This window comes from Phodopus roborovskii, unplaced genomic scaffold (genome assembly GCF_943737965.1).
Source record: "Phodopus roborovskii unplaced genomic scaffold, PHOROB, whole genome shotgun sequence".
Classification (NCBI taxonomy): Eukaryota; Metazoa; Chordata; class Mammalia; order Rodentia; family Cricetidae; genus Phodopus; species Phodopus roborovskii.
The window spans coordinates 21,035,193-21,060,455 of record NW_026126482.1 but is presented as its reverse complement, the minus strand read 5'-3'; the positions used below and the strand labels follow the sequence as shown (position 1 = coordinate 21,060,455).

Here is a 25,263-nt window from a genome sequence, read left to right as displayed (position 1 = left end):
TGTTTTCTAATTAGAAAAATAATCTCTGACTATTTTAGGAGGGAAACAGAGAAAGAAGAAAGCATATATAAAAGAAAGTAAGATCTCGCCATGTCAGCCCTGAAAAGACAACTGCTACTTACAAGTAGTATCTGTCAGTCTTTTCAAGGTTAAAACCTGTGTGCTTTGGGCTGGAGAGATGGCTCAGCGGTGAAACGACCAGAGAAACTGGGTTCAATTCCCAGCATACATAGGCTCACGGCTGTCAGTGACCAGTTCCATAGCTTCAGATGCCCTTTTCTGACCTCTGTGGACAACAGGCAAGCAAATGGTACACATTCATACAGGCGGGCAAAGCACTCATACATATAGAAAAAAAAAAAGGGGGGGGAGGCTTAGCATTTCTTCATTTTGTCTTGTTTCTAAAACCTGCCAAAACTTCCAACTACTCTCGAGAAGACAGTGACGTTGATAAAAATTCGCAGTTGCTCCTAATCCTGTGACAGGGTGCATTTCATTCCTGACAGAGGGTAAAAAGCCTGCTTGCTCTACCTTGGAAGAACCTATTATCAAGAGAAAGTGGCAGCCTCAAGGTTTATAACCCACCTTTAGACTCCTAACCCAGGATTTGTACCAAATCTAGCTAGTAATCTAGGATTTCGGGGCCCCCAAGGGGACATATTTGAGTGGGACACCCATCAAAGTTTGAGGCCATTCAGGCCTGTGTTAGGACAACTGGCTAACTTAGGTGCCTATTTAACATATATTAAAGTGGACCTGGCCACCAGGTTTTGCCAGCATCCCTCAGTCCTTACCTGCTACAGGGTGTGGCTGGCATATTCCACCTCTACCCTAAACTTCCCGAGCCCAGCTGCCCATGCCTATATAATCCAGCCATTTGGTTTCTGGGCCCTTGTTGTCTACGCTTTACACTTCAGGTCTCCTGGTTCTCCCGTCTCCCCGACCCCCATGGTCTGATCACTCTGGACTCTCCCAGGTGTCTCTGCTTCTAGCTATGCTCTTTCTCATAAAAACCTTCTCCATACTTTGGGAGCAGTCATGTCCTCCTCTTTTATTTCTTTCTCCATACAGTCTGAAACCATATGGGATATCTTCCTGAGAACTAAGTGTAAAGGCAGAACCTGAAGTATGAAGTTTGAACAACAAATCCGGAATGTTCTCTCTGGAAGATTCAAGCTCTGAGTGGCAAAGGGGGAAGGCTCCCCTGGGGTGACTATCCTGAGCCCTGTACTTTCGGTGAGAGGTGCAGTTAGACTTTAGTAACTTCCCAATCCCTTCTTCCTGGAGCTCCTCCACATTCAGGAGAGCCCTGGAGGGAAGGTCATAACTGTGCACCCATAACTTGGGGAATCAGGACCTCAGGTGGCTGCTTCCTGTGGCCACTATTTTCAGGCCTCTGGGGTGTGACTAGAGGCAAACAGATCTTTCCATTTGCACATTCCAGTTTTTACTACTCCGCTTACAAACAACACAGCGATCTGCCTTTGCATCCAAGAGGCTAAAAGGATTCCCAAGGAAAGCCTCTATGGAATGCTTTCAGGCAATTTTATCCCCTCTGGGAACCAGCTCTGCAGAGAAGTGGCTGGAAATATACCTGAAGGTGGATTTGAAAGGATCTGGTTTCCCACCATTACCTCTGTTTCGTTCTGCCATGGCAGTAAAGACCCAGGAGACTAGTACTCATTTGGGCTACACTTACATCCTTTATTCCAGAGCCAAGTACAGTGATTGATGCTGGTGGGGGGCAGGGGTCACACTGGACTTTGATACCTAAGATTTCTGTTTCTTTTCTTTATTTTTTAAAGATTTATGTTTTTGGGATTTTTTTTTTTTTTTTTTTTTTTTTTTGTACATTGGTGTTTTGCCATGGAACTGGAGTTACAAACAGTTGTGAGCTGACATGTGGGTGCTGGGAATTGAACCTGGGTCCTCTGGAGAAGTCCAGTTTTCTGTCTCTAAAGACATTTTTAATGAGTAGCTTATTGCAGGAAGGGAGGTCCTGGAGTAGTTGGAAGGGAAAGGGGGTGCATATAATCAAAGCATACTGTATACATATATGAATGATGAAACAAAAATAACAATGTTCTAATAATAATTTGTTTCTTACTATAATTTTCCACTTTTACTCAGTGAATTCCCATTTAGTATATGATAAAGTATTTTTCAGCAACTATATTTACACAAATATGGGGGAATGCAAAGAAAAGTTAAAGCAAATGATAATATGGGATGAGGAAAAAATATTGGGTTGGTATTCATAAAAAAAAACAAAACAAAAACAAAAACCCCAACACATGTATGTGTGGTTTTTATTCTAGCATATGGAGGCAAGGCATTCGTTCTTTTTATTTATTTATTCATTCTTCTCTCATGTATTACATCCTGACTGTAATTTCTCCTCCCTCCTCTCCTCCCAGTTCCTACCCCCCACCCCCCCCCCAGATATCTACTCCTCCTCCATTCTCTTCAGAAAAGGGCAGGGCTCCCAGGGCTATAAATCAAACATGGCTTATCAAGTTATAATAAAACTAGGCATATCCCTTCATACTAAGGAGTCAGAGACAGACCCCATGACCACTGTTAGTAGTCCCACAGGAACACCAAGCTATACAACTGTAACACCTATGCAGAGAATGTAGGTCAGTCCAATCAGTCTCTGTGAGCCCCTGTGAGCCCTGGTCACACAATTCTGTGGACCATGTTCTTATGGTGTCCTTGACCCCTCTGGCTCCTACAATCCTTCCTCACCCTCTTCTTCAGGATTCCCTGAGCTCTGCATAATCTTTGGCTGTGGGTCTCTGCATCAGGATGAAGCCTCTCTGATGATTTTGCTAGACTCTGGTCTACGAGTTTAGCAGATTATCATTAGGAATCATTTCATTTGTTTTTGTTTGTTTGTTTGTTTTTTGCCTGCCTGGCCTGTTTGCTTCCTTCTTGGTCTCTGGGCTATCTATCCAGTCTCTGCTTCCTGGCCTTCCAGGCAATGCCAGGCATGGGTTCCCTCTCTCAGCAAGGGTCTCAATTTGGACCAGTCACTGATTGGCCACTCCCACAATTTCAGCATCACAAGTTCTACATCCCCTTCACTTCCAGCACATTTTGAAGGCAGGATAAATTGTAAGCCAAAGGTTTTTATGGCTGGGTTGGTGTCCCAACCCTTTCAATGGAGGCCTTGTCTGGTTACAGGAGAAGGCAGGTTCAGGGTGTATATCTCCTATTACTAGGCGTCTTTGCTAGAGTCACCCTTGTGCATTCCTGGGAGTTTCCATTGCATTAGGTTTCTACCTTGCCCTGGAAATGTCCCCCAATTCCAGTTGTCTCTCCCAGTACTCTTTCCCTCTCCCCCTCCCCTCCCCCCTACCTAATCCCTTCTGTTTCCAACCCCCTGCCCTCAGTCCATCTGAGAGGGGCAGTACTTAATATCTGTCTTGCTACACCATTAGTATCCATGAATAGCCGCAGCAAGACATATGACATTGTATGAAGGCTAATGGTTTCTTTTATTGAAAATAAGATTTTAAAAATTCAAGAAAATTTACTGTTAAAAAGTAAAGCAGACCTTAATATAAAATTCTGTAGAAAGGGACACTGGCAAAAACAAAGGCAAAAATAGCTAATGCCCTGGATATGGCTTAAGACAGTCAGTTTTTGTTTGTTTGTTTGTTTGTTTTGTTTTGTTTTCCCCAAGACAGGGTTTCTCTATATCTGCTGTAGCTGTGTAGTTGGTTGTATTCTTACTCTTTGTTCTTTGCTCTTCTAGAGGGCTGTCACCAGCTTCCAAATAAACTACACACCACATATTTATAAATACCAGGTTTAGCTGGGCTTATTTCTAGCCAACTTTTCTGATCTTTTGCCTCTGGGCTTTTTTTCTTTTCTTACTTCTGTAATCTTACTTTCACTCTTAGTCTGTGGCTGGCTGTGTGGCTGTGTGGCTGTGTGGCTGTGTGGCTGGCCCCTTCTTTTCTTGCTGCTTAATCTCTCCTGCTCCTCTGCCTGCCAGCCCCTCCTATCCTTTCTCCTGCCTTGCTATTGACTATTCAGCTTTTTATTAGACTAATCAGGTGTTTTAAACAGGCAAAGTAACACAGCTTCACAGAGTTAAACAAACGCAACGTAAAAGAATGCAACACATCGTTACATCATAAAAACAAATGTTCCCCAACATAAACAAATATAACACATCTTAAAATAATATTCCACAACATGGCTGTCCTGGAACTCAGAGAATCGCCCGGTCTCTGCCTCCCAAGAGCTGGGATTAATGTCTGGCAAAACAAGGGTTTTTAAAATCCTTGGACTCAGAGACATTTCTATTCTCTTCTCCTATTGGTTCAAACTTGCACTCCCAAACTCCAACTCATTGGCCAAGGACACAGAACCTCATCTACTGAAGAATTTGGGGCTTGAGGTTACCCTCCCCAATTCTGATCTTTTTGGCTAACCTTTGTCAGGACCAGCTAGGAGAGGGAGGGCCCTAATGCTCCTTTTAACTCTCATGAACTTTAAGAGGATCTCAGGTTGAAAATGAATGGGCTGTTAACAGTCTATTTCTCACCCTCAGACAAGGAGAAAGGTCAAAGAATTTAATACATAATTGGCACTTGGATTTGAACATGTACGTTAACCCTTCTCTCCCAGAAAATTTCCAGTGAAGATTGAACTTCACTCGGTAACAGCCTACAATGGAAAAGAGGGACTGTTGACATGGTCCAGTGGGTGAAAGGGCCTACTGCCAAGCCTGAGGACCAGAGTACAATCCTCCAGGATCCACACGATAGAAGGAGGAAAGAAACCCTGCCCCCTGTAGAGTTGCAAGTGTATGAAAACCTTTCTTCTGATATTAAAAATCAACTAAGAAATTAACAGACTTTTCTTTCTTTTTGAATTTTATCTACTTTTGAGGAAAACTCTCACTATGTAGCTCATGCTAGCCTCGAACTCCTGATCCTCTTGTGTCTGTCCCCAAGGGCTGAGATGACAGGTGTCCATTCCCACCTCTGGCCGGCCTTTGTTGAAACTTAGTGTAGCCTCGTTACTCAGCTGGTCACACGTTGGCCAAACAGAGTAAAGCACTGGTTCGTTGCAGACTTCTCTTTAAGACACAGGAAGACTGGGGTTCCCCCAGTCTGCAGCATGGAGGTCTATTCCTTTGACCACTACTCTAACTAATGAGTAGAACACTGAATCTGGAGGAAGGGAGTGATGTTCCCTCCTGGTACTCTTCCTAGTTCATTCTCAGCCTTGTGTAGAACTCAACACACAGCAGCCTTCTGCTTCTCTAACGTCAAAATCAGATTGTGAACTTAATAAGACCTTCCCCCCTACAATATAATGCCAGTGTATAAGAAATATCCCCACAGTACAGTGCCAGTGTATAAGTCATACTCAATGCATAAGATATAAAGCACCAGCGATAGCCAACCTTGGTTATCAGCTTAGAAACCTCAGTTGAAGAGTTGCTTCCATTAGACTGGCTGGTGTTTGGGGGGCATTTTCTCTATTGCTAATGATATAGGAGGGCCCAAACTACTGTGGGCAGTATTATTCTTAGGCAGGTGGGCCTGGGCTATACATGAAAGGTCACGACCATGAGCCTAGGAGCACGGCACTAATGAGCATTCCTCCATAGTCTGTGCTTCACTTCCTGTCTCCGGGTTCTCACTTGAGTTCCTGCCTTGTCTTTCCTTTGTGATGTATTATGGTAGATCTGAGGGAAAAAACATTTCTACCACTGTCTGATTCAAGCAAGCTATATTTAGAAGTGTACAAGGGACTGGCCAGACCCACGTCCCCTAAGTCGGGGTTTCAGAGAGCAGTCTGTCACTGGCTTTTGAGGCCCCTTTTATGGAGAAGGGTGAGGGTTGAGATTAATTGGCTAGTAATACCTGGGCAGAAGAGTGGTTGACTCAGGGCTCAGGGATGCCTGTGGGGTAGGTAAGTGCAAGGATATGTTGTGTGGAAGGGTCAGGAGTTTAGCAAGGCAAAAGGGGCAGGTATACCTCATAGGGTCACAAGGTGGGTATAGGTTGAAAAACAGGGTTTGCAGGATACATTAGGCTTAGGAATCAGGAACTTAGTCTTCTAAGGTATGGAGGCTTAATAACAATGTATAACAATGTGACTCCTTAACAACAATGTGGCTTCTGTTTCCATTTCACAAAACTGTAAAATGAAATAAACCCTTTCCTCGTCAAGTTGCTTTTGATCATGGTGTTTATAAACAGCAACAGAAAACTAGAACATCCAATCTAAAAATGTAAATGTTTGTGGTGATATTTTGTGCACTAACAAATAAAGCTTGCCTGAAGATCAGAGTGTGGAGCTAGACACACTAGTTAGCCACAGAGACCAGGCAGTGGTAGCACACTCCCTTAATCCCAGCACTTGGGAGGCAGAGGCAGACAAATCTCTGTGACTTCAAGGCCACCCTGGGCTGCATGATGGAACCAATCTAAAAGAAACAGTGGTGGCTCACACCTTTAATCCTAGTATTTGGGAGTCACGCACTTTTAATCCCAGCACTAGGGAAGGGGAGACAGGAAAGACTAGAGCTGGGCAGAGAGAGGAATGTAAGGCGGGAGGAGACAGGAACTGAGGGCATTTCAGTCTGAGGATTCATAGGGACAGGAGAGCTCCTTTTGATGTGAGGATTCAGTAGTGGTAGGAGGCCTCTGTTGTGACTGGCTCCTTTACTTCTCTGACCTTTCAGCATTTACCCTGATATCTGACTCTGGGTTTTTATTATTAAGACTCTTTATTAGAACTCATAGGTCAACCCGATGATTTTCTTCCACGAAATGGGGCTGTCAAAGGTCCTGTGGTTTAGGGCTCACCCCCTTTCTTAGCACTGGCACTTGAAGCCTGAGCAGCCAGGGACTTCTCTGCATGCAGAAGGCAGGACTCTCAGGAGTATCCAAGTGCCTTGAGTCTTTCAGTTCAAGCCTTGTTTCACCTCAGTTACATTTCTTGACAGAACTTAGCAAGACCAACTTTATTACCCTGTTTCCAGCCATTTAAAGTTAAATCATAGAACCTGATCACTTTCTACCTGTTAGCTCTCCAGCCTGAGCTAGAGGATTAGGGAAGGAGCTTGTCTTCTCAAGTTCCTCGCAGATGGAACTTGGGAGCTTGAGAACACATGGCTATTAGAGGCTCCCAGCCTGTGGAGAGCCACCTCTCTTCACCCAATCCAGGGAACTTTTTAACCAGGCTTCCTGGCTATTTTAAACCCTGGCGCTTTGGGCTATTTCCTGTGGCTGCAAACACTCGGCAGAATAAGATAGGGCTCCGGATTCAACTGTAGAAAAAAAAAAAAAAAAACCATAAATAACTAAAGAGGCAGGAGGGAGGGAGAAAGGGAGGGGGGAGGAGAGCAGGAAATGAACCCAACAAGATGTCCATGAAATTCATATTTAAAAAAATGGATTTAGTCCAGGTTCTTTCTCTGAAACCTCAACCAGGCTTCCCTAGATTCAAATGTTGCAAACAGCTTATCTGGCTTCAGACTTGGGTTCAGAGGTGATGTCGTGATGAAATGAATTGTGGGAAAACTACCTTGGGTGGCATAGGTGAGACCTGATGAAATCCCCTCCCATGGGCGCTGGCATAAATTCAGCTTTCAGCATAGTTGTCTTGATGTAATAAAAATTGGTTAATGTCCTTCAGTGAGAGTTTATGAGTATGCGCGCCCCAAGGATATAGCAATACGTTCCGCTGGCCTCTGAAACACGCATACACCCTGAGATTTATTGAATCGTTAACCGGTCTACACTGGCTCTGGATTTCTTTATTCTGCTTAGTCACCTCCTGAACTTGGAATGTGAGGTGTTGACTTGGATCTAATGTTCAAGCTGGATCAAGCCAGCTCTGTTCCTCTGGGATTACTTATTGCCCTGCCCTGTTAGGAGAGCATAGAACTCATGATACAGAAGAATGGCCACCTCTGGGGCAATGCAGTGGCTCCAGGTAGAATGGGGCTGCTGGGATGATTCCGCAAGCTAAGAGCACTTGCAGTGCTCACAGAGGCCTTGGGTTTGGTTGGCAGCGCCCATGGGGCCATGCACAACTGTCTGTAACTCCAGTTTCAGGGAATCCAACAACCTCTTCTGGTTTTCTCCAGTCCCAGACACACACATGCTACACATACACAAATGTGAGTGAAATATATATATAATGTTTATATATATGCACAAAAATATATGTAGTAAAAATAAATCTAAAAAAACAAGAAAGAAAATATAATCATCTTCATTTTTTTATTACTTATGGGGTGTATGCATGCATGTGTATGTACCTCTATGTACATATGGAGGTCAAAGGACAACCTATGGGAATCTTCTCTCCTTCCATCACGTGGGTCCCAGGGATCGCTCAGGGTGTCAGGCTTGTTGGCAAGTTCCTTTCCCAATGAGCCATCTCACTGGTCCATTCCCATTCTTCTTGAAATGACTAGTATTATCCAAATAATGCTGTAAACAAACACAGACATTTCTAGAAGGACCCTTGCAGCATTTCAGATGAGGCACAAGATGCGACTGCAACCAAAATCCAACTACTACATCTATGGCTTCACAGTCAAACCCCGAGAGCCGCAAAGTCAAGGAACAGCAGCCAGGTGATTCCGGATGCTTTTGTGCCTGCAGTGTCTGAAGGGGTAGGATTGAGGCGAGAGCCAGAACAAAGCTGATGTCATCATGATAAATTAGGAGGCAAGACTGTGAGAATGGTTGCCTGGGTTCTAACAAGCATAATTAGACATTGGTGTCTTCCTCTCCTCTTCCCCATAATCAAGTTCGTTGGATGTGGACAGTGTCTACCTAGAGGGATACGAAACACGAAGTACAAATCAGAGTAACTGTTTTGCAATTTGGAAAGGTTGTTTTTCTGTATGGAAGAAGTGATGTGTTCCAAAGCATTCTGGATGGACAGTCCTTAGGAAAAGAGGTATTTGTGTTGGAGTCATGCAGACAAGGCTATCTACAGCTGAATCACACACACAGGCATCACCAGTTCCTGGAGCAACTAGAGACTGCCACGGGTCTCTGGTTAGCATTTGGATTTGCCCACTGGTTATCATTCCCTAGATCCCTGAGACACATGACACAGAGCTGAGAACAATTATGATCACATTGTTTCAGCTGCTGTGGGAAATCAGGCCATCAGTGACCCTGGCCTCGTCTTCTAGAAGAGTGATTATGGCGTCAGTGAGAAGAACCGCTATGGAGAGCGAGAAGAACCGCTATGGAGAGCGCTGCCCTAACATCTCTGATTTAGACAACAGGAAATACCTTGCACTTTCCTGTTTGTCTTGGCATTTCCTTATCTTTTAGTTTAGTTCCCTTTACTACATGTATTTTTTTTTATTGTGTAAGCATGTGTCTGTGTATGCACACACGTTCACACAGGTGAGAGGGCAACTTCTGAAGTCATCTCTCTCCTGCTACCATATGGGTTCCGGGATTGAATTCCAGTCATTGGGTTTGGCAGCAAGCATCTTTACCCACTGAACCATCTTACGAGTGTGTTCTCTCTCTCTCTCTCTCTCTCTCTCTCTCTCTCTCTGTGTGTGTGTGTGTGTGTGTGTGTGTGTGTGTATGTTGGGAATTGAACCCGTGGCTTGAGCTACACTGGGGATTCTCTGTTTTTAATCAAAATGTGTATGTCTGTGAGTAGGGGGTCAGATGAAAGTACAAAATACAAAAACAAAAAAATGGTTCTATGATTAAGGTACATTGGAAAAAATGGATGTTTAATGTGACTCATTTATGGGTACAAATATCTATCCCTTATAAATAATTATTGTCTGGAATCTCTCACTAAAGTGAGCAGAGAAATGAAGCATTCAGGGTCCGTCTGATTGCTGTGTACAAACGATGTGGGGAGCACCAGACAGAGGGAGGCACATGAGTGCAAGGCTTTAGAGATGCCCTTTCACACCACATGCCATCGGCTACCAAATGATGCAGAACTCATCAGTGGATTCTGACATGTAACATTTGGCTGGAGCTCAAGGATGAGGGGTACGGGAGGAGTAAGATTTCAAATGCCATTTTCTGAAAGTATGGGTGCTAGGGGGATCTCCCGCTACCGTGTGTGTGTGTGTGTGTGTGTGTGTGTGTGTGTGTGTGTGTGTGTGTTTCCTGTTTGTTCTGATACCATGCTGCCTCTCCTGTCTCAACTTCATTTGGTAAAGAATTCTTTTATACATTATCTGAAGTTTATTCTTGTGGTTGACCTATGGTGATAAAAACCATTCTTATTCCCTATACATAAAGAAGACACAGCTTTTAAACTGCTTATGAATCTGAATTGGACACAGTGACACACACTACTGGTGACAGAGTGGGAACTAAGCCAAACCAGCGAGGAAAGGAGTGGGGAGTATGGGTGGTTTTAGTGATTTATTGTCAAGCGTGACACTTTTCTTTATTTAATTGACAGAGTCTCTCTCCAGGCGGAGTTCACATGCTCCAAACTGAAGCTTTTAGCTGGGCAGAGCTGGTTAAGCAAACAAACCCAGCCCTTTGAATGCAATGATTAACAGGAAGCCGGGGGAGCAGGCACTGTTACCAGCCTTCCACTGGACGAAGAGGCTTGGCTCTGAGTTCCAGAGCGATGCACTGCACGAAGGTCACTGATAGTGATTTTCCTGTGGGGACAGGTAGGACACTGGCTCTAGGATCCTCCCTGGGGTGGGGCAGTTTTGTGTAGTAATTGGTTGTAAGTTGCAAAGAGGCTGGACAATGGAGCTGCTACGGAAGTCTGTCATTGAAAAATGAAAATATAAACAATCGAGGAAAAGGAGAGAGGAGAAAGGACCAAGAAGCTGAGCGTGCTCATCAGAATCATATCCAGGTAGGATGATGCCTGAACTTGGACAAAAATGTAAGTTAAAGGAAGTTCCGTTCTAATACCATCTCTAAAGACGTTTTGCTCCGTTCCTGGTTTTGGAAGATGGGCTCCTGGAACTACTGTCTTTTTAGTCTGTCTCTTATCACTGCCTTGACATTTGTATTTATTTACAACAGCAAATTGTGGGAAAACAACTATTTCCCAAGAGCGATTGCCAATGCTTCAGTCTTAGCAGAAGTCTGTTTGCAGATGTTTAGTGGGGAGAGACTTTATATAGCAGACAGCCCAAAGAAAACTGCCCTGGAGAACTGTTCTGAGTACAGGGTTCAAAATCACTACATAACAGAAACTCTCTCCCAAGAAGAAGCCGACTTCCCTTTGGCATTTACACTGACTATCCACAAAGATTTTGATACATTTGAAAGACTCTTCAGGGCGATTTACATGCCCCAGAACATCTACTGTGTGCATGTGGATAGGAAGGCGACAGATACCTTCAAAGATGCCGTCCAGCAGTTACTAAGCTGTTTCCCCAATGCCTTCCTGGCCTCTAAGATGGAGCCTGTGGTCTATGGTGGCTTCTCCCGCCTCCAAGCTGACCTGAACTGCATGAAAGATCTGGTGGCCTCCAAGGTCCCCTGGAAGTATGTCCTCAACACCTGCGGGCAGGACTTCCCCCTGAAAACCAACAAGGAAATAGTTCAGTACCTGAAAGGGTTCATTGGGAAGAATCTCACCCCAGGGGTGCTGCCGCCTGCTCATGCAATCGGAAGGACCAAGTACGTCCACCGGGAACTCTTAAACCAAAAAAATCCCTATGTGCACAACACAGCAAAATTAAAAGCTCCTCCTCCTCACAATATGACCATTTATTTTGGCACTGCCTATGTGGCCCTCACCCGTGAATTTGCTAACTTTGTCCTCAAAGACCAGCGTTCACTGGACTTAATCTCCTGGTCCAAAGATACCTACAGTCCCGACGAACATTTCTGGGTGACACTCAATAGGATTCCTGGTATGTATATTCTTTTTTCCCACTCTCATCTTCATCTCAATGGCATTATTTATTATTATTATTATTATTATTTTAAAGAGACTTGGTTTTCGTGTGTCCGTGTGTCCAGTCCAAGCTGGCCTGGAACTCTGAAACTCCTGTTCTGTCATGACTTCCTGAATCCTATCTGTATGATTACAGTTATGAGTCATTGTACCTGTCTCCATTTTTCATTAGTATATATGACATGATCAATGCTGAATAAGCTTCTCAAAAGGTGGTAAAAGCAAACAACAAAAAAGCAATTTTTTTAATGGGGGGGGGTGGAGTTTTGAGACAGGGTTTCTCTGTGCAGCTTTAGCTGTCCTGGAACTCACTCTGTAGAACCGGCTGTCTGGCCTTGAACTCAGAGATACACCTGCCTCTGGTCCCTTAGTGCTGGGATCAAAAACAAGCAACCCCACCCCCGGCTGCAAAAAAATAATTTAAAATGGCAAACTTCTTGGCAGTTTCAAATGTTAGATTTTGAATGTGGAATGTTTATTTGTTGTTGTTGTTTTTAATTACTAGTTTTATTACTAGTTTATTGTGATGTTATACATTGATGAGTACAATGTGTTTTGATATGAACAAACAGTATGGGATGAATGACAAGCTACTGAGCATATGTTGCTCGCCTATCATTTCTGGGGCTAGACTCTTGAAAATTGCTGTCTTAGCTTGTGTGCAGTTGTCAGTCATCCTGCTATGCTGTCTTCTCCAACTCTTGCCTCTGTCTGTCTGGGATTTTTGTACCCTTTAATCAGCAACGCTATTCCCTCCCTACAGACACCATTCTACTCTATCAATTTTTTTTATTTTTATATTTTTAGTGTTCATAGATCTGTGAGTTCATATGGTATTTTATCTTTCAGTGTATGGCTTTGTTCAGTTTGCATCTTATTTTCCTAATTTATGCATGTAGTTACAAATGACTAGATTCCCCCTTTTAAAGGACTTTTAAATGACTGGGATATATATATACGTATATATATGTGTGTGTGTGTGTGTGTGTGTATGTGTGTGTATATACGAACACACACATACATATCACATTACTGTCAATAGAAACAAAAAATCTTTACATTTCTCACAGTCTGGGAGATATGACTCAAGCCTGTTTTATAGATGAAAGATGGATCAGCAGAGTCAAGGAGAAAACTGGCTTGGTTTTGCTCATCTCCCGAGCTCTGGGACATAGACCCATCCTAGATGTGTGTTTTCTCTTGACACAAGTCAGGAGACTGAGCAAACACTAACTACTCAAAAGGAAAAACAATTGAAATTAATTCCTATTTTAAAGTATCACTATTATGAGTCAGGGAGAGGTGACACACATCATTAATCCCAGTATTTGGGGAACAAAGGCAGGCTGAGCTCTACAAATTCAAGGATGGCCTGATTTACATAATGAGTACCTGGCCATCCAGGACTACCTTGAGGTTCTAGGAAGAAACAAAAGAAAGAAAAGAAAGAAAGAAAGAAGGGAGGGAGGAAGGAGAAAGGAAGGAAGGAAGGAAGGAGGGAGGGAGGGAGGGAGAGAGAGAGGGAGGAGAAAGAGAAAGGAAGGAAGGCAGGTAGACTTTATAGTGTTGGAGAGATGGATCAACAATTAAGAGCTTGTACTTACTACTCTTACAAAAGACCTAAGTTCAGATCCCAGCACACATATCAGGCAGCTCAGTTTCCTGTAACTGCAGCTCCAGGTAATCTGATGCCCTCTTCTGGTACCCAAGGACACCTTAACCCACATACAGATAACACACACACACACACATACATATAATTCAAGTAAAAACAAACATATTTATTGGAAAACAGAATAAAAATAAGATTAAATAATATAAATACTGTTTGAGTGGTGACTTGAATATTTTTGCTCCCATGGCTAAATTCCTACCCCTTTAAATGGCCTGTGTCTATAATCCCAGCATTTGGGAGATGGAGGGATCAGGAATTCAAGGTCATTATGGTCGACACCAAGAGTTCAGGGCCATCCTAGTCTACACAAGTCCCTGTCTCCAATAACCAAAACTTAAAAAACAAAGTAGAAGCTGACCAGTGGTGGTTCATGCCTTTAATCCCAGCACTTGGGATGCAGAGGCAGGCTGATCTCTGTGAGTTCGAGGCCAGCCTAGTACACAGAGCAAGTTCCAGGACAGGCTCAAACTCTACACAGAGAAACCCTGTCTCAGGGTGGGGGTGGGGGTGAGGAGGACCAAGACACTCGATCTGGAAAAGACCTGAAGTGGCACAAACCTTGTCACTAAAGATCGAATGCTTCAGTGTGGAAAGGCCAGTCTGGGGTCAGTAGACAGTAGACTGCAGAAGCTGAGGCACTGGGAACACAGTGGGCAGCCATGTGACACTAAGCAAAGCCAGCGAGGCAGAGGCTGGAGAATACTGTGGAGGAAGCCCTATGCTAGACACGTATATGGCCCAGCGTCTCTCCCACCCCAATCCAAGTGTCCACAATTGTTGCCAGTTTATTGAACTGAAACTACTGGGTGATGGAGGCTGTCACGTAATTACTTTACCAGTTATTATCAAGCAAAGTCAGTGACTTCAAACTGCAGTGTCCTGGGACATCTGTGAGTGTGGTGCAACACGTTTGTAGATAACAGAATCATGTCACGATGTCAAAAGAGTGAACATTCTTGGGCCAGGGTAGACACAAAGAATATTCAAATTGAAAAAGACTTGAAGAATTTTTATGGGTGGCAGGGAGGTTAAAAAAAAAATGAGAGAAGGAAAGAGAGGAGAGAAAAAGAGACACACAGAGACAGAAAAGAGATGATTTCTCAGAGAGAGCCAGCCCAGCTGAACCAGGAACTCAAGGTTCAGAGAGAGACCCTGTCTCAAAATAATTAGGTTCAACTAGCAATTGAAGAAGACAACATTGATTTCTGGCCTCCGTCTGCGCGTGCACACAAGTGTGCACACCACAAGCATGCATGCATAGAAACACACAATTTTTTATTCAGATTAGAATACATTAAGATTCTCTAATGAAAGAAAAATGGAACCAGCCCCAATTTTGGAAGAAGAATCTAGGATAACAGATTCTAGAACCTTACTTTCATGGAGAACCAGACCAACATTGCCCAAGAAAATTAAATGTTGACCACATGTCTTTTTTAAATTTTTTTTGAAAAATGTATTTCTTTTTATGTGCATTGGTGTTTTTTCTGCATGTGTAGTTGTGTGAAGGTGTCACATCTTAGAGTTACGGGCACTGTAAGCTGCCGTGCGTGGGTGCTGGGAATTAAACGCAGGCAGTCAATGCTCTTAACTGCTGAGTCATCTCTCCAGCCCCATGTGTCTACTTTTATAGTTCATAGGAGCCACACGGAAACAAACAAAAGGAAACCGGTGAAGCTGATATAAATAACATCATAAGTATGTTAGTAACCTGAATAAGTGTGTTAACCACAAATGTCACTTCTCCGTGTGACCAGTGGGTGAGGTCTTACAGATGGATCTTGTTTTCCACATAGTCCTGGCTGCCAGGAAGCAATGGTCAGCTTGTCTATCTCAGCTTGTTTGGCTGTGCCTGTTTTCCGGAGTTCCCGCTTTCAGTGGGATGCACTAACCTGTGACTCAGACATTCTCCACTTTCCTCTTGTGTATGTCTGATTCCGCACTCGAGCGTCTCTAAATGTCATTTGCACATTCTCGGGGGACCTGCTTTAGATCCTGTAGCAGAAATGAACCTTAACCTCCTTGCACACTGCTGCCTGAACATGTGTTCCAATTGGGACATCTACTAGAACCACGTGGTGCCGTCCTGTGGTTTCAAAGGAGGCCTCAAAAACAAGGCTACCTGCACGTATAACCTTTGAGAAGTTCTTTCCTTGTGTGTACTCGGGTAGACTGGAAGACCAGGCTAGCTCACAGGGAGTTCACACCAGGCTTCAGGGCATTACCCAGTAAACTTTGGTCACCACTGTGAAGCAGAAGTCCCTGAAAACAAAACTGGAGCCACATTGCCATTAAATCGCCCTACAAGTGTCTGTTTCCTAAGGCTAACGTAGCCTGCAAACCATATTTTTCAACCTACACTGAACTTGTAACCCCACAATGTATACCTACCACTTTGTCGGGCTAAACTCCTGAACCTGTGAGATGATTGCCCCTTTGTCTTACTAAAATGAGTCTTTCCAATGCCTTGATGACACCCTTCCACATGAGTATTCTTGCATTTATCTATCCCACGGGCAACCTGGAGCCCTGAGTCCCCCACTCCGCTGTCCAGGTGCGAATTCTCTATAAAAGGGACCTCCAAAGTCAGCGAGGGGCTCCTCTCTGAAACCCTGACTGGTGGGAGAGTCAGCCAGCTGTGGAATTGTTTTTTGTTTTTTGTTTTTTTCAGGTCTAACAGGTCACTCTCTTTTCTTTCTTGCCTTCTTACTCCCATCCAGTCCTCTCTAATCTAGTCCACAAGGCAATGTTTAACTTTCAGTCCATCTTGGTACTGGATTGTGGAGTGATTTTTCACCTGCTGTTTTCCCTCCGGGCTACTGAGTTGAATGGCTCCACCCCTGGTTAGGAAATCATGGTGGCTTAGTTTCACTGATCATGTTTCCCTTAGCATTGAGGTCTTCAAAGCTAACCGATGCTTTCTACTTCAGTTGCTACAAAGTAGTATTTTGAGTCAGAACTTATTTCCAATTCATGCTGAACTATGAATGAGTCAGAGAAGAGCCTTTGGAGACTAGTCTTTGTTAGAGAAAAAGAAAAGGGTGCCAAAGTCCCCGCGTTAGTCAGGTCTCTGTTGATGTGACAAAAACAGGTGTTTATTTTTATTGTTTTGTTGTTTGCTTTTGGGACAGGGCCTCACTATAAAACCCTAGCAGATCTAGAGCTTTATATACCAGGCTGGCCTGAACTCACAGCTATTCACCTGCCCTAGCCTCCCACGTGCTGGAATCAGAAGCATGCATCACCAATTTTTTAAGAAGCACAGCCAATTTTTTAAAACAATGATTGTATAGAATAATTCTTCCGATGTTGCCATCAAGCGCGCGCGCGCGCGCACACACACACACACACACACACACACACACACACACACACACACTTCTTGGACTTTGCTCATTTGCCCAATTACCCATTCTTGTCTTATCCTCTGCTTTCCATTGGTCCTTGTTTACCTTGTGACCAAAACCACCCTGGAGAAGGAAATGGGTTTATTTGGCTTACAAACTACAGCCTAAGGCCAAGGGAACCAAGGCAGGAAACTGAAGGCAGGAATCAAAGAAGAGAACAAAGAGGAACACTGTGCACCAGCCTGTTCTCCACGCTTGTCAGACAGCTTTCTTATTTAATCCCTCACCACCTGACCGGGGCGGCATTGTCATACTGGGCTGGACCCTCCCACATCAATCATTAATCATCAGTCAAGAAAATACTACATAGACTTGTCTTTGGGCCAGTCTGATAGAGACATTTTCTCAGCTGATGTTCCCTGAGTTTGTGTCCAGTTGACAAGCACTAACACAGCAACCATCTACCCCCTCCCTCCCTGAAGAGTCCCCGTATACCTTCAAGCCTTACATATTTGGGATACATATACGTGTGTGTGTGTGTGTGTGTGTGTGTGCGCGTGTGTGTGTGTTCCCCACGTGAGAGAAAATGTGTAATACTTTTCTTTCAGATTGTGACATCACTTGGCATAATGAGCTCCAGTTGCATCCATTTTTCTATAAATAACACAATTTTATTTAAAGTTAATTAAAACTCCATGTGTGTAAAATAACACATTATCATCCATTCATCTGTTGGTAGACAGCTAGGCTGGTTTTGTGAATTACACAGCAATAAACAGATGTGTGTATATCTCTGTTTTATTCAGACTTAGATTCCTTTCCTATATTTTCAAAAGTTGTAACATGATAACTAAATGACCCAGAGACAGATATTGGGGTTCAACCTAAAGATCAGGGAAGCAAAGTAGCCAAGCTCTTACCTCTAAAAGGGCTGGGGTGTTCCTGTTCTCACCTGACACTGAGCCTTCCTATCTTCAGTGTGGCTAGGGAACGGATGCCTCCTACTCAATACTGAAGGCCCTGTTTCTATCTTTTACACCCCTCTGGCACTGGGATGGAAGGCGTGTGCCTGGCTTCTATCTTTTGTGGCTGACTTTGCTTTCTGAATCCTCAGGCAAGCTTTAATAAGTCATAAGCAATATATCACCACAAACAAAAAAAATGATATAACCGAATCACGATATTGTTTTCAGTTCTTTGAGGAACCTCCACACTGATTTTCAGAGAGGCTGAACCATCTCGAATCCTCTCCAGCAGGGTGCATGCATTCTTCCCAGCATCTTTACCAACATCTGGTTTCTTGATGGCAGTCATTATGACTAGGGTGAGGTGAAATAGCCATGTAGTTTTGATTTGCATTTCCCTGGGGGGGGGCTATATAAAGTAGTCAAGATTTAATTTGGCTTGCAGTTTCTAGGTTTCGGCCCCAGGCTGCTTGGCTCTGTTGCTTTTTGGTCTGGGATAAGGCAGAGAGCACTGTGGCCAGAGGCACAGAGTGGAGCAGAGCTATTTGACTCGAGGTTACTGGGAAGCAAAGCATAGGAGAGAATGGCTCCAGGGCAAAACATACCCTCTGGGTGACCTTTTCCCAACAGATTCCACCTCCTGACATTTCTACCATCTTCCAATCTCCTATTAAGCTGGGAAACCTTTGTTGAGGTCAGAGCCCTCATGACCTGATCTCTTCCCAAAAGCCCCTCCTGTGAACACCACTGCCTTAGGGGAAAAACCTGAAACACAGCAGCTTTTGAAAAGTTGTTTGAGTTCCAATCTTGCACAGTGCCTGAAGGGGAAGGACTAGAGAAAAGAAAAAAATTGGAGACGGTGAGCCTGGAAAACAGACTCTACCTGTTTCCATGTCCCTACCTGTTGTTTCCATGATCCAGAGCTACATTCTGAACCAGCCTTCTCACATCCTGCAGCAGGCATCTGTCCTGCACCCAGGACATGGCAGGAACATTGCATTTTCATTTTTAGTACTGTCTCTGTTGTAATCAGTTGAGACTGGTATACTCGTTGAGCCCAAGTGCTTACACACACACACACACACACACACCTCTGTGTACTCTCACCCTTATAAACAGAAAAGAAAATAGGTTTAATTATAGAGATTATGTTGTCCCAAGACTGGAAAGATGGCTCAGTGGTTAAGAACATACATTGTCCTTGCAAGGGACCCGAGTTCAATTGTCAGCATCCACATCAGGCTGCTTATAACTCCAACTCCAGGGAATGGCCCTACCTCAGATACATGCACATATTCAGGCATCACACATGTACATGCAAATAAATAATAATAAAAATGTTTTTAAGTTGATTATGTTGCCCCTTTATTGTCTTTTAGGACCTCAAAGGATCAAACAGAGACAACAAGCCAATTTTTATACTGTGTTGTCTCTCTTCCTTTGTCTGCCAAGCATTTCTTCCTGTGGTGACATATCTTAATTTTATCACGAGGAAGTTAAAAGTAGATTGACAGACCCAACGATAACAACTCAGTGGGTAAGGGCACCAAGCCCTGATGACCTGAGTTCAACTCCCAGGACCCACACATATACGCATACCAAATGAAAGAATTTAAATACTTTTTTTTAAGTTTAAAAAATAGACTGAAGAAACTGAGAGTTGGGGACAATGGGACCAGAACTGCTGACATCACTTGGAATGCATTTTAGATTTATGAGGACTATTAAGTGGGTTTCACAGACAATCTACACTACTCTACACAGCCAGATGGTACTCGTTGGTGGGATAGCATCATCACCATCACCACCACCACCATCGTCACTATTGTTGTGGTGCTGAGGGTGGCACCTGATCCCCATTCAGGGTGGTCAACTGCTCTGCCATTGAGCTACAGCACCAACCTACAATAATGGAAGCTAGCAGCCAATAATCTTGGCTTAGCACCTCACTCTACTAACAGTCTTCAGGCAAGATACCTAATTCTCAGAGCCTAATTTCTCTTTTAGATCCTGAGGATGAACTATCTCTTCGTAAGTCCGGTAGAAGGGTTAAAGAGTACACAAACTGAACCTGGCACATTGTAGGCACTCATTTGATGCTAAAAGAGAGAGGTGCACCCACCCACCCCACCCACCCCCAGGCAAACAAGCATTTCTTACTGTTGACTCTTGAGGGTTTCATATTACTATCTAAAATGTCTGTGGAAGGTTAAGAAAAACAAAACAAAGCCCATGCATGTTTGCTTTTGAAGGCATCAGGTAAAATTCGTGATTAGAATGGAGACTGTGGCCACAGGGATTTCCCAGGCATATTGTTTCCTTCCCTGTGTGATCTCTCTTTTCTCCAGAAAGAAGCACTCTGGTGCTGGTTAAAAGTCTCTCCTAAGAGCTTAGGTCACTTTAGGTAGTTGCTCCCAAGACAAATGTCCTGCACACCCTTGTAGCGGCTCTCCCTTTGTTCTGGAATGTTCTTTACCTTGCTCATTCCAATCAGCCGCCCTTGAGATTCAGCTGAAATGTCAGCTCTCCATTCCCAGAACCAGCCCAGCCCCCACATACTTCCCTAATGACACCTCCATCGCATCGAATGGGTCTCAGTTCCCCCTAGAACATGTTCCTGTGTCCTCTGCCAATCCCAGAAGTGAGGAAGTGGATTGAATGACTGTAACCACAAGCTATATTTCACCTAAACTCCTCAGGTAGAGAGGCACTAAAAGCCTGTGGAATGAGGAACATGATTAGGGCAGAAAAGATTTCATCATTCTTCTGGACAGGCTTGCTTTCCATCCTAATTCAACTAATCTCAGGCGGATAACAGAAAAAAACAAATAAACAAAGCAAGCAAGCAAACAAACAAACCCCTCCCCCAGCATTTTCTTTCTCATTTTTCCCTAGAGTCTAGGTCCTAGACAATAGGGTATAATCATATACGCACTCACTACACTTTTTACATTGTGTTAGGTATTTAAAGTCATCTAGCTAGTTTAAAGTCTACAAAGAATGTTTAGGTTCTGTAAAGGCACTACCCCCACGGTCTAGAAGGGTCCAGAACATCTGCAGAACTTGATGGTCACAGAGGGGTCCAGAACTAGAGCTCCACAGGGACCCAGAGACAGTCGTACCGTGACACTTGTCTCAGAAAATATCTACAAACACAGGTTCTCTTTTCTTGCAGTAAATTTATCTTATGATTTTGCAGTTCTGGCAGCCCATAGGGAGGAGTCCTATCCTACCATGGCCTCCCCCTCCCCCCCATGGGTTCTTCAAAGGGCATACCTTTGCCACCTCTGTGACACTGTTCAGAAAACATTCTAGGGAGTGTGAGCCATCTGCGGGGGGTGGGTGGGGTGGGTGGGTGGGTTTGGTTCTCAGTCATCAGACTGCTCAGTATAAACAGCCCTCTTCATGAATCTGAAGAGTGAAGTGTGTTTTTTTTTTTTTTTTTTTTTTTTGTTCCTGTCTAGGAAAGGGGGATGGGGGGGGGGAGTAAAAAGCATTCACGGAATTTGCTTGGGTGATTGTGGCCCTGTGAGGCTTCGGTTTAAAAATATCCAGAAAATGTAGTCAAAGTGGGCTGTTTGGCTCTGACTTGAAACCCTGAGTAACTGCTAGTCCCAGATAGACCTCAATGCCAGCCTTACCCTTAGTCCTCCTTTGCTTAGAAAAAAGCCAGTTACTATCACTGATCACTAGAAGTATTGTTAATTATTTTGTGCTTGGGACTGAGCCCATGTGAGCTGCTCAGGTGTGCCACCTCTGCGACCTCCTGCACTGAGGTAGCACCACCTTGTGCCCTCTGCCCCCTCCCCCTTCACTCTATAGGACTCTGTTAGATACAGGGATTTTCCATCTTTGTGAGTTCCCTTATGTCCTAAGAGAATCACCATGAATTCCAGGCTAGCCTTGACTGCCCAGTGAGTTTCACAACAGCCAGGGTTGCATAGTGTGACCCTCCCTGGAAACAAATGAATGCCCCCTTCCAAAGGAAACCTAGCCAGGTATGATGGTTCTTACCTGTAATCATATCCCCCACCCCCAACCCCTACCCCTGACAGCCACTTCTCACACCAGTCCTAATTTAGGATCACATTTTCTGGAAGTTGTATGAGTAGAAGCATACGACTGGGGCTCTTTGTATGGGAACAATTTTCACTCAGACCTGGTTTTGAGCTTATCATTTGTTGGAGCAGATGTTACTGAGCTGTCAAATTTGGGAGAATGTCTGACAGCATTCCACATACATTTGCTTTCCTTTGGGTATTCCCAAATGTGTTTCTTCCTTGTTTCCTCATTAGTACAGAAATCAACTTCTTATACTTCTCACCTCCTTCCAGGGCCACTAGTGGTGGTGGTGGTGGCACATCCTTTAATCCCAGACTCAGGAGGCAGAGGCAGGCAGATCTCTGAGTTCGAGGTCAGTCTAGTCTACAGAGCGAGTTCCTGGACAGTCAAGGCTATACAGAGAGGAAAAATATATTTCTAATCTCCTTTCATCCTTGGTGAAGAAATGACAATTAAGTCAAATACCTTTGTATAAATTTCCATTCAAATACACAGCCAGGCAATACTCTGGGTTTTTTGTTTGTGTTTGTTTGGTGTGTGTGTGTGTGTGTGTGTGTGTGTGTGTGTGTGTGTGTGTTTCTGTGGATTGACAGGGGCTCAGTCCTGCTCAGTGAGACTCTAGTGTCTCTACTCTAAAAATCCAGGGATGGGGGTGTGAGTCTCCTCTGGTTTCCAGAGCAATGAAAGGGGTTAAGGTAGAGGAGGAGAAGCTGGAGAGACAGCTCAGCTGTTAACAGCATTTGCTGCTCTTGCAGAGGACCCAGGTTCACTTCCTAGTACCCACATCTGGTACCTCACAACAGCTGTATCTCTAGCTCCAGAAGATCTGAGGCCCCCTTCAGGTCTCCGTGGTCATGTACACATACAGACAGCATACACACATGTACATAAATAACAAAATAAATCTCTCTGTCTCTCTCGCTCTCTCTCTCTCTCTTTTTTTTTTTTTTTTTTTTTTTTTTTTTTTTTTTTTTTTTGAGACAGGGTTTCTCTGTGTAACAGTCCTGGCTGTTCTGAAACTCACTTTACAGACCAGGCTGGCCTTGAACTCCTGCCCCTGCCTCCAGTGGGCTGGGATTAAAGGCATGTTTCGCCGCTGCCGCCACCACCTGGCTGTTTTGTTTTTGTTTTTAAAGGTTATTTAATTTATATATATGAGTGCTTCCCCTGCATGGATGTAGTGACAGCAGAGGTCAGAAGCAGGCTTTGGATCTTTTGGAATTGGAGTTTCAGATGGTTTCAAGCTATCATGTGGGTGCAGGAAACAGAACTAAAAGGTCCTCTGTAAGAGCACTTTGCTGGTTTGAATGAGAATGGCTCCTGTAGGTTCACATGTTCAAATGCTTGGTCCCCAGTTGGTGGAACTGTTTGGGAAGGATTAGGAGGTGTGGCCTTGTTGGAGGAGGTTGTCACTGAGAATGAGCCCAGTCTCTTGGTCTGCCTGCAACTTGCAGATCAGATGTGAGCTCTCAGCTGCTCCCCTCCCTGTGCTCCACCCCCCCCCCCACCTTACTTGCCTGCCTGCTGCCAGGCTCCTTGCTGTGATGTTCACAGGCTAGCCCTCTGAAACTGTAAGCAAGCCCCCAGTTAAATGCTTTCTTTTAGAAGTTGCCCGAGTCATGGTGTCTCTACACAGCAATAGAACATAATTCTCTAGACAGCAAGTGCTCTTGACTTCTGAGTCACCTTTCCAGTAACTTTCAGTGCTTCTTCTCAGACACTTGGTCACAATAACAAGAAAACTAACCGGTAAGAGGTGGCTATTGTTATCTTCTGTTCAAAGACAAGGAAGCTGAGTCCAACGCCAGGGTGGCATTGCTTAACCTAACAAGTCCCCCAGTGCAAGGCCATTCAGAAGTTCCTGTAGCTCAAGCAAAGTGTGCAGTGAAGGTACTAATATTAGAATGGCCAGAAAATATCTAAAGATTTTAATGTTTCAACTTCCACTATTCAAAATTATTACACTTAAAAGAATTTTACAGATTTCTCCTATGTGCCACGCAGTTAGCCACATTGTCCCATCACAGCCCTCTCTCTCTGCCCCTTCCTCTCTCCCTCCCTCTGTCATTCTCCAGTTACACGAACATTTCCAAGTGTGTCCTAGCAAAGGCTCTCCTACATAATCAGTAGACAGTCATTTTATTTAATGCACACACCCTGGCCTACACAAATCTGTAATCTGAGCAAGTCTTGAGCTATGGACTTGACTGTCACCTAGAACAATTTTTGTCTCTCTTTGGTGACCTTATCATCTTTGAGGAATGCAGGTTGGAAAAACCCTAACTAGATTCAGTTTATCTTTTGGGCAGCAGTCCTAAAGAAATAATGTTATGAAGGCCTGTCATGTTTATTTGTCTCTATGGTGATGAGGTTACTTTTTATCATTTGGTTAAGACAGTGCCTGCCAAGTTTTTTCTCTGTAAAGTAAACTTATAGTATTTTGCATTTGTTATGAGATAGTTAACATTTTATAGACAGATAATTCTAGACTTTTTAGCACCCTGTTTGACAAATGTTCAGCCCTATTTCATTCTCTTACAGATGGGTTTTGAAATACTCAATCATTGCCTTAACAGTTGCTAAATCCTGTTTTTCCTTCAACTTTTCATTCTCTGTTAGCTGACATCTGGCTATAAGGTAGAGCCATACTGTATCCCATGTATTTATTTGTATCCTTAGGGATTTGGATTCCTCGTTCAGTCAGTTGGTTACAATGCATTACTATTTCTTCTTACCTTGCTGCTCAAATTGTTCCAGACTTAGGTGGTGGGGACCTTCAGCTGGCTGGTGTGTCTTCAGCAAATCCCTGTTGCTCTTTCTGTCCCAGCACCACATAGGGAAGGCAGAATTCATATGTAGCCAGGGCAGAAAGAAATCACAAGGAGTATTGTAATATGCATAATCAATAATGGAATTTTACTCGTTCTTTTTTGTCTCTTCCTTCCTTTTTTTTTTTTCCCCCTCAAGACAAGGTTTCTCTGTATAGCCCTGGCTCTCCTGGAATTATCCAGGCTTGCCTCCAACTCAGTGATCCACCTGCCTCTTCCTTCTGAGTGCTGGGATTAAAGGTGTGCACAACCCCTATTCAGCCTAGGAAAGTATAACAAAATACACACTCCCCCAGACAGGACTTTTCTGTGAGGCCCTGGTATCCTGGAACTCAAGAGCAAGCTGGCATCCTGGAACTGTAGAGCAGGCTGGCCTCACACTCACAGAGATCTGCCTGCCTCTGCCTTCTGAGTGCTGGGATTAAGATGTGCACCCCCACCACCCAGCTAAGTTTACTCCTGGTCTTGAGGTA

At 44.0% G+C, this 25,263-nt stretch overlaps 1 protein-coding gene and 1 long non-coding RNA gene across 2 annotated transcripts in view; one reads left to right on the top strand and one right to left on the bottom strand.

The window, feature by feature from the left end:
• Nucleotides 1-10,390: 10,390 nt before the first annotated feature.
• On the bottom strand, nucleotides 10,391-11,460 carry LOC127229321 (uncharacterized). Its single transcript, XR_007835126.1, has 2 exons — nucleotides 11,349-11,460; nucleotides 10,391-10,651 (listed from the first exon to the last, which is right to left on the bottom strand). It is a non-coding gene; the product is annotated as an uncharacterized LOC127229321 (long non-coding RNA).
• Gcnt2 (glucosaminyl (N-acetyl) transferase 2 (I blood group)) overlaps nucleotides 10,784-25,263 on the top strand; it is an 83,160-nt gene continuing 68,680 nt past the window's right edge. Inside the window, exon 1 of the mRNA XM_051194399.1 lies at nucleotides 10,784-11,869. Within this exon, the coding sequence (XP_051050356.1) occupies nucleotides 10,957-11,869 (913 nt within the window). The 5' untranslated portion in view covers nucleotides 10,784-10,956. The remainder of the gene's footprint in view (nucleotides 11,870-25,263) is intronic.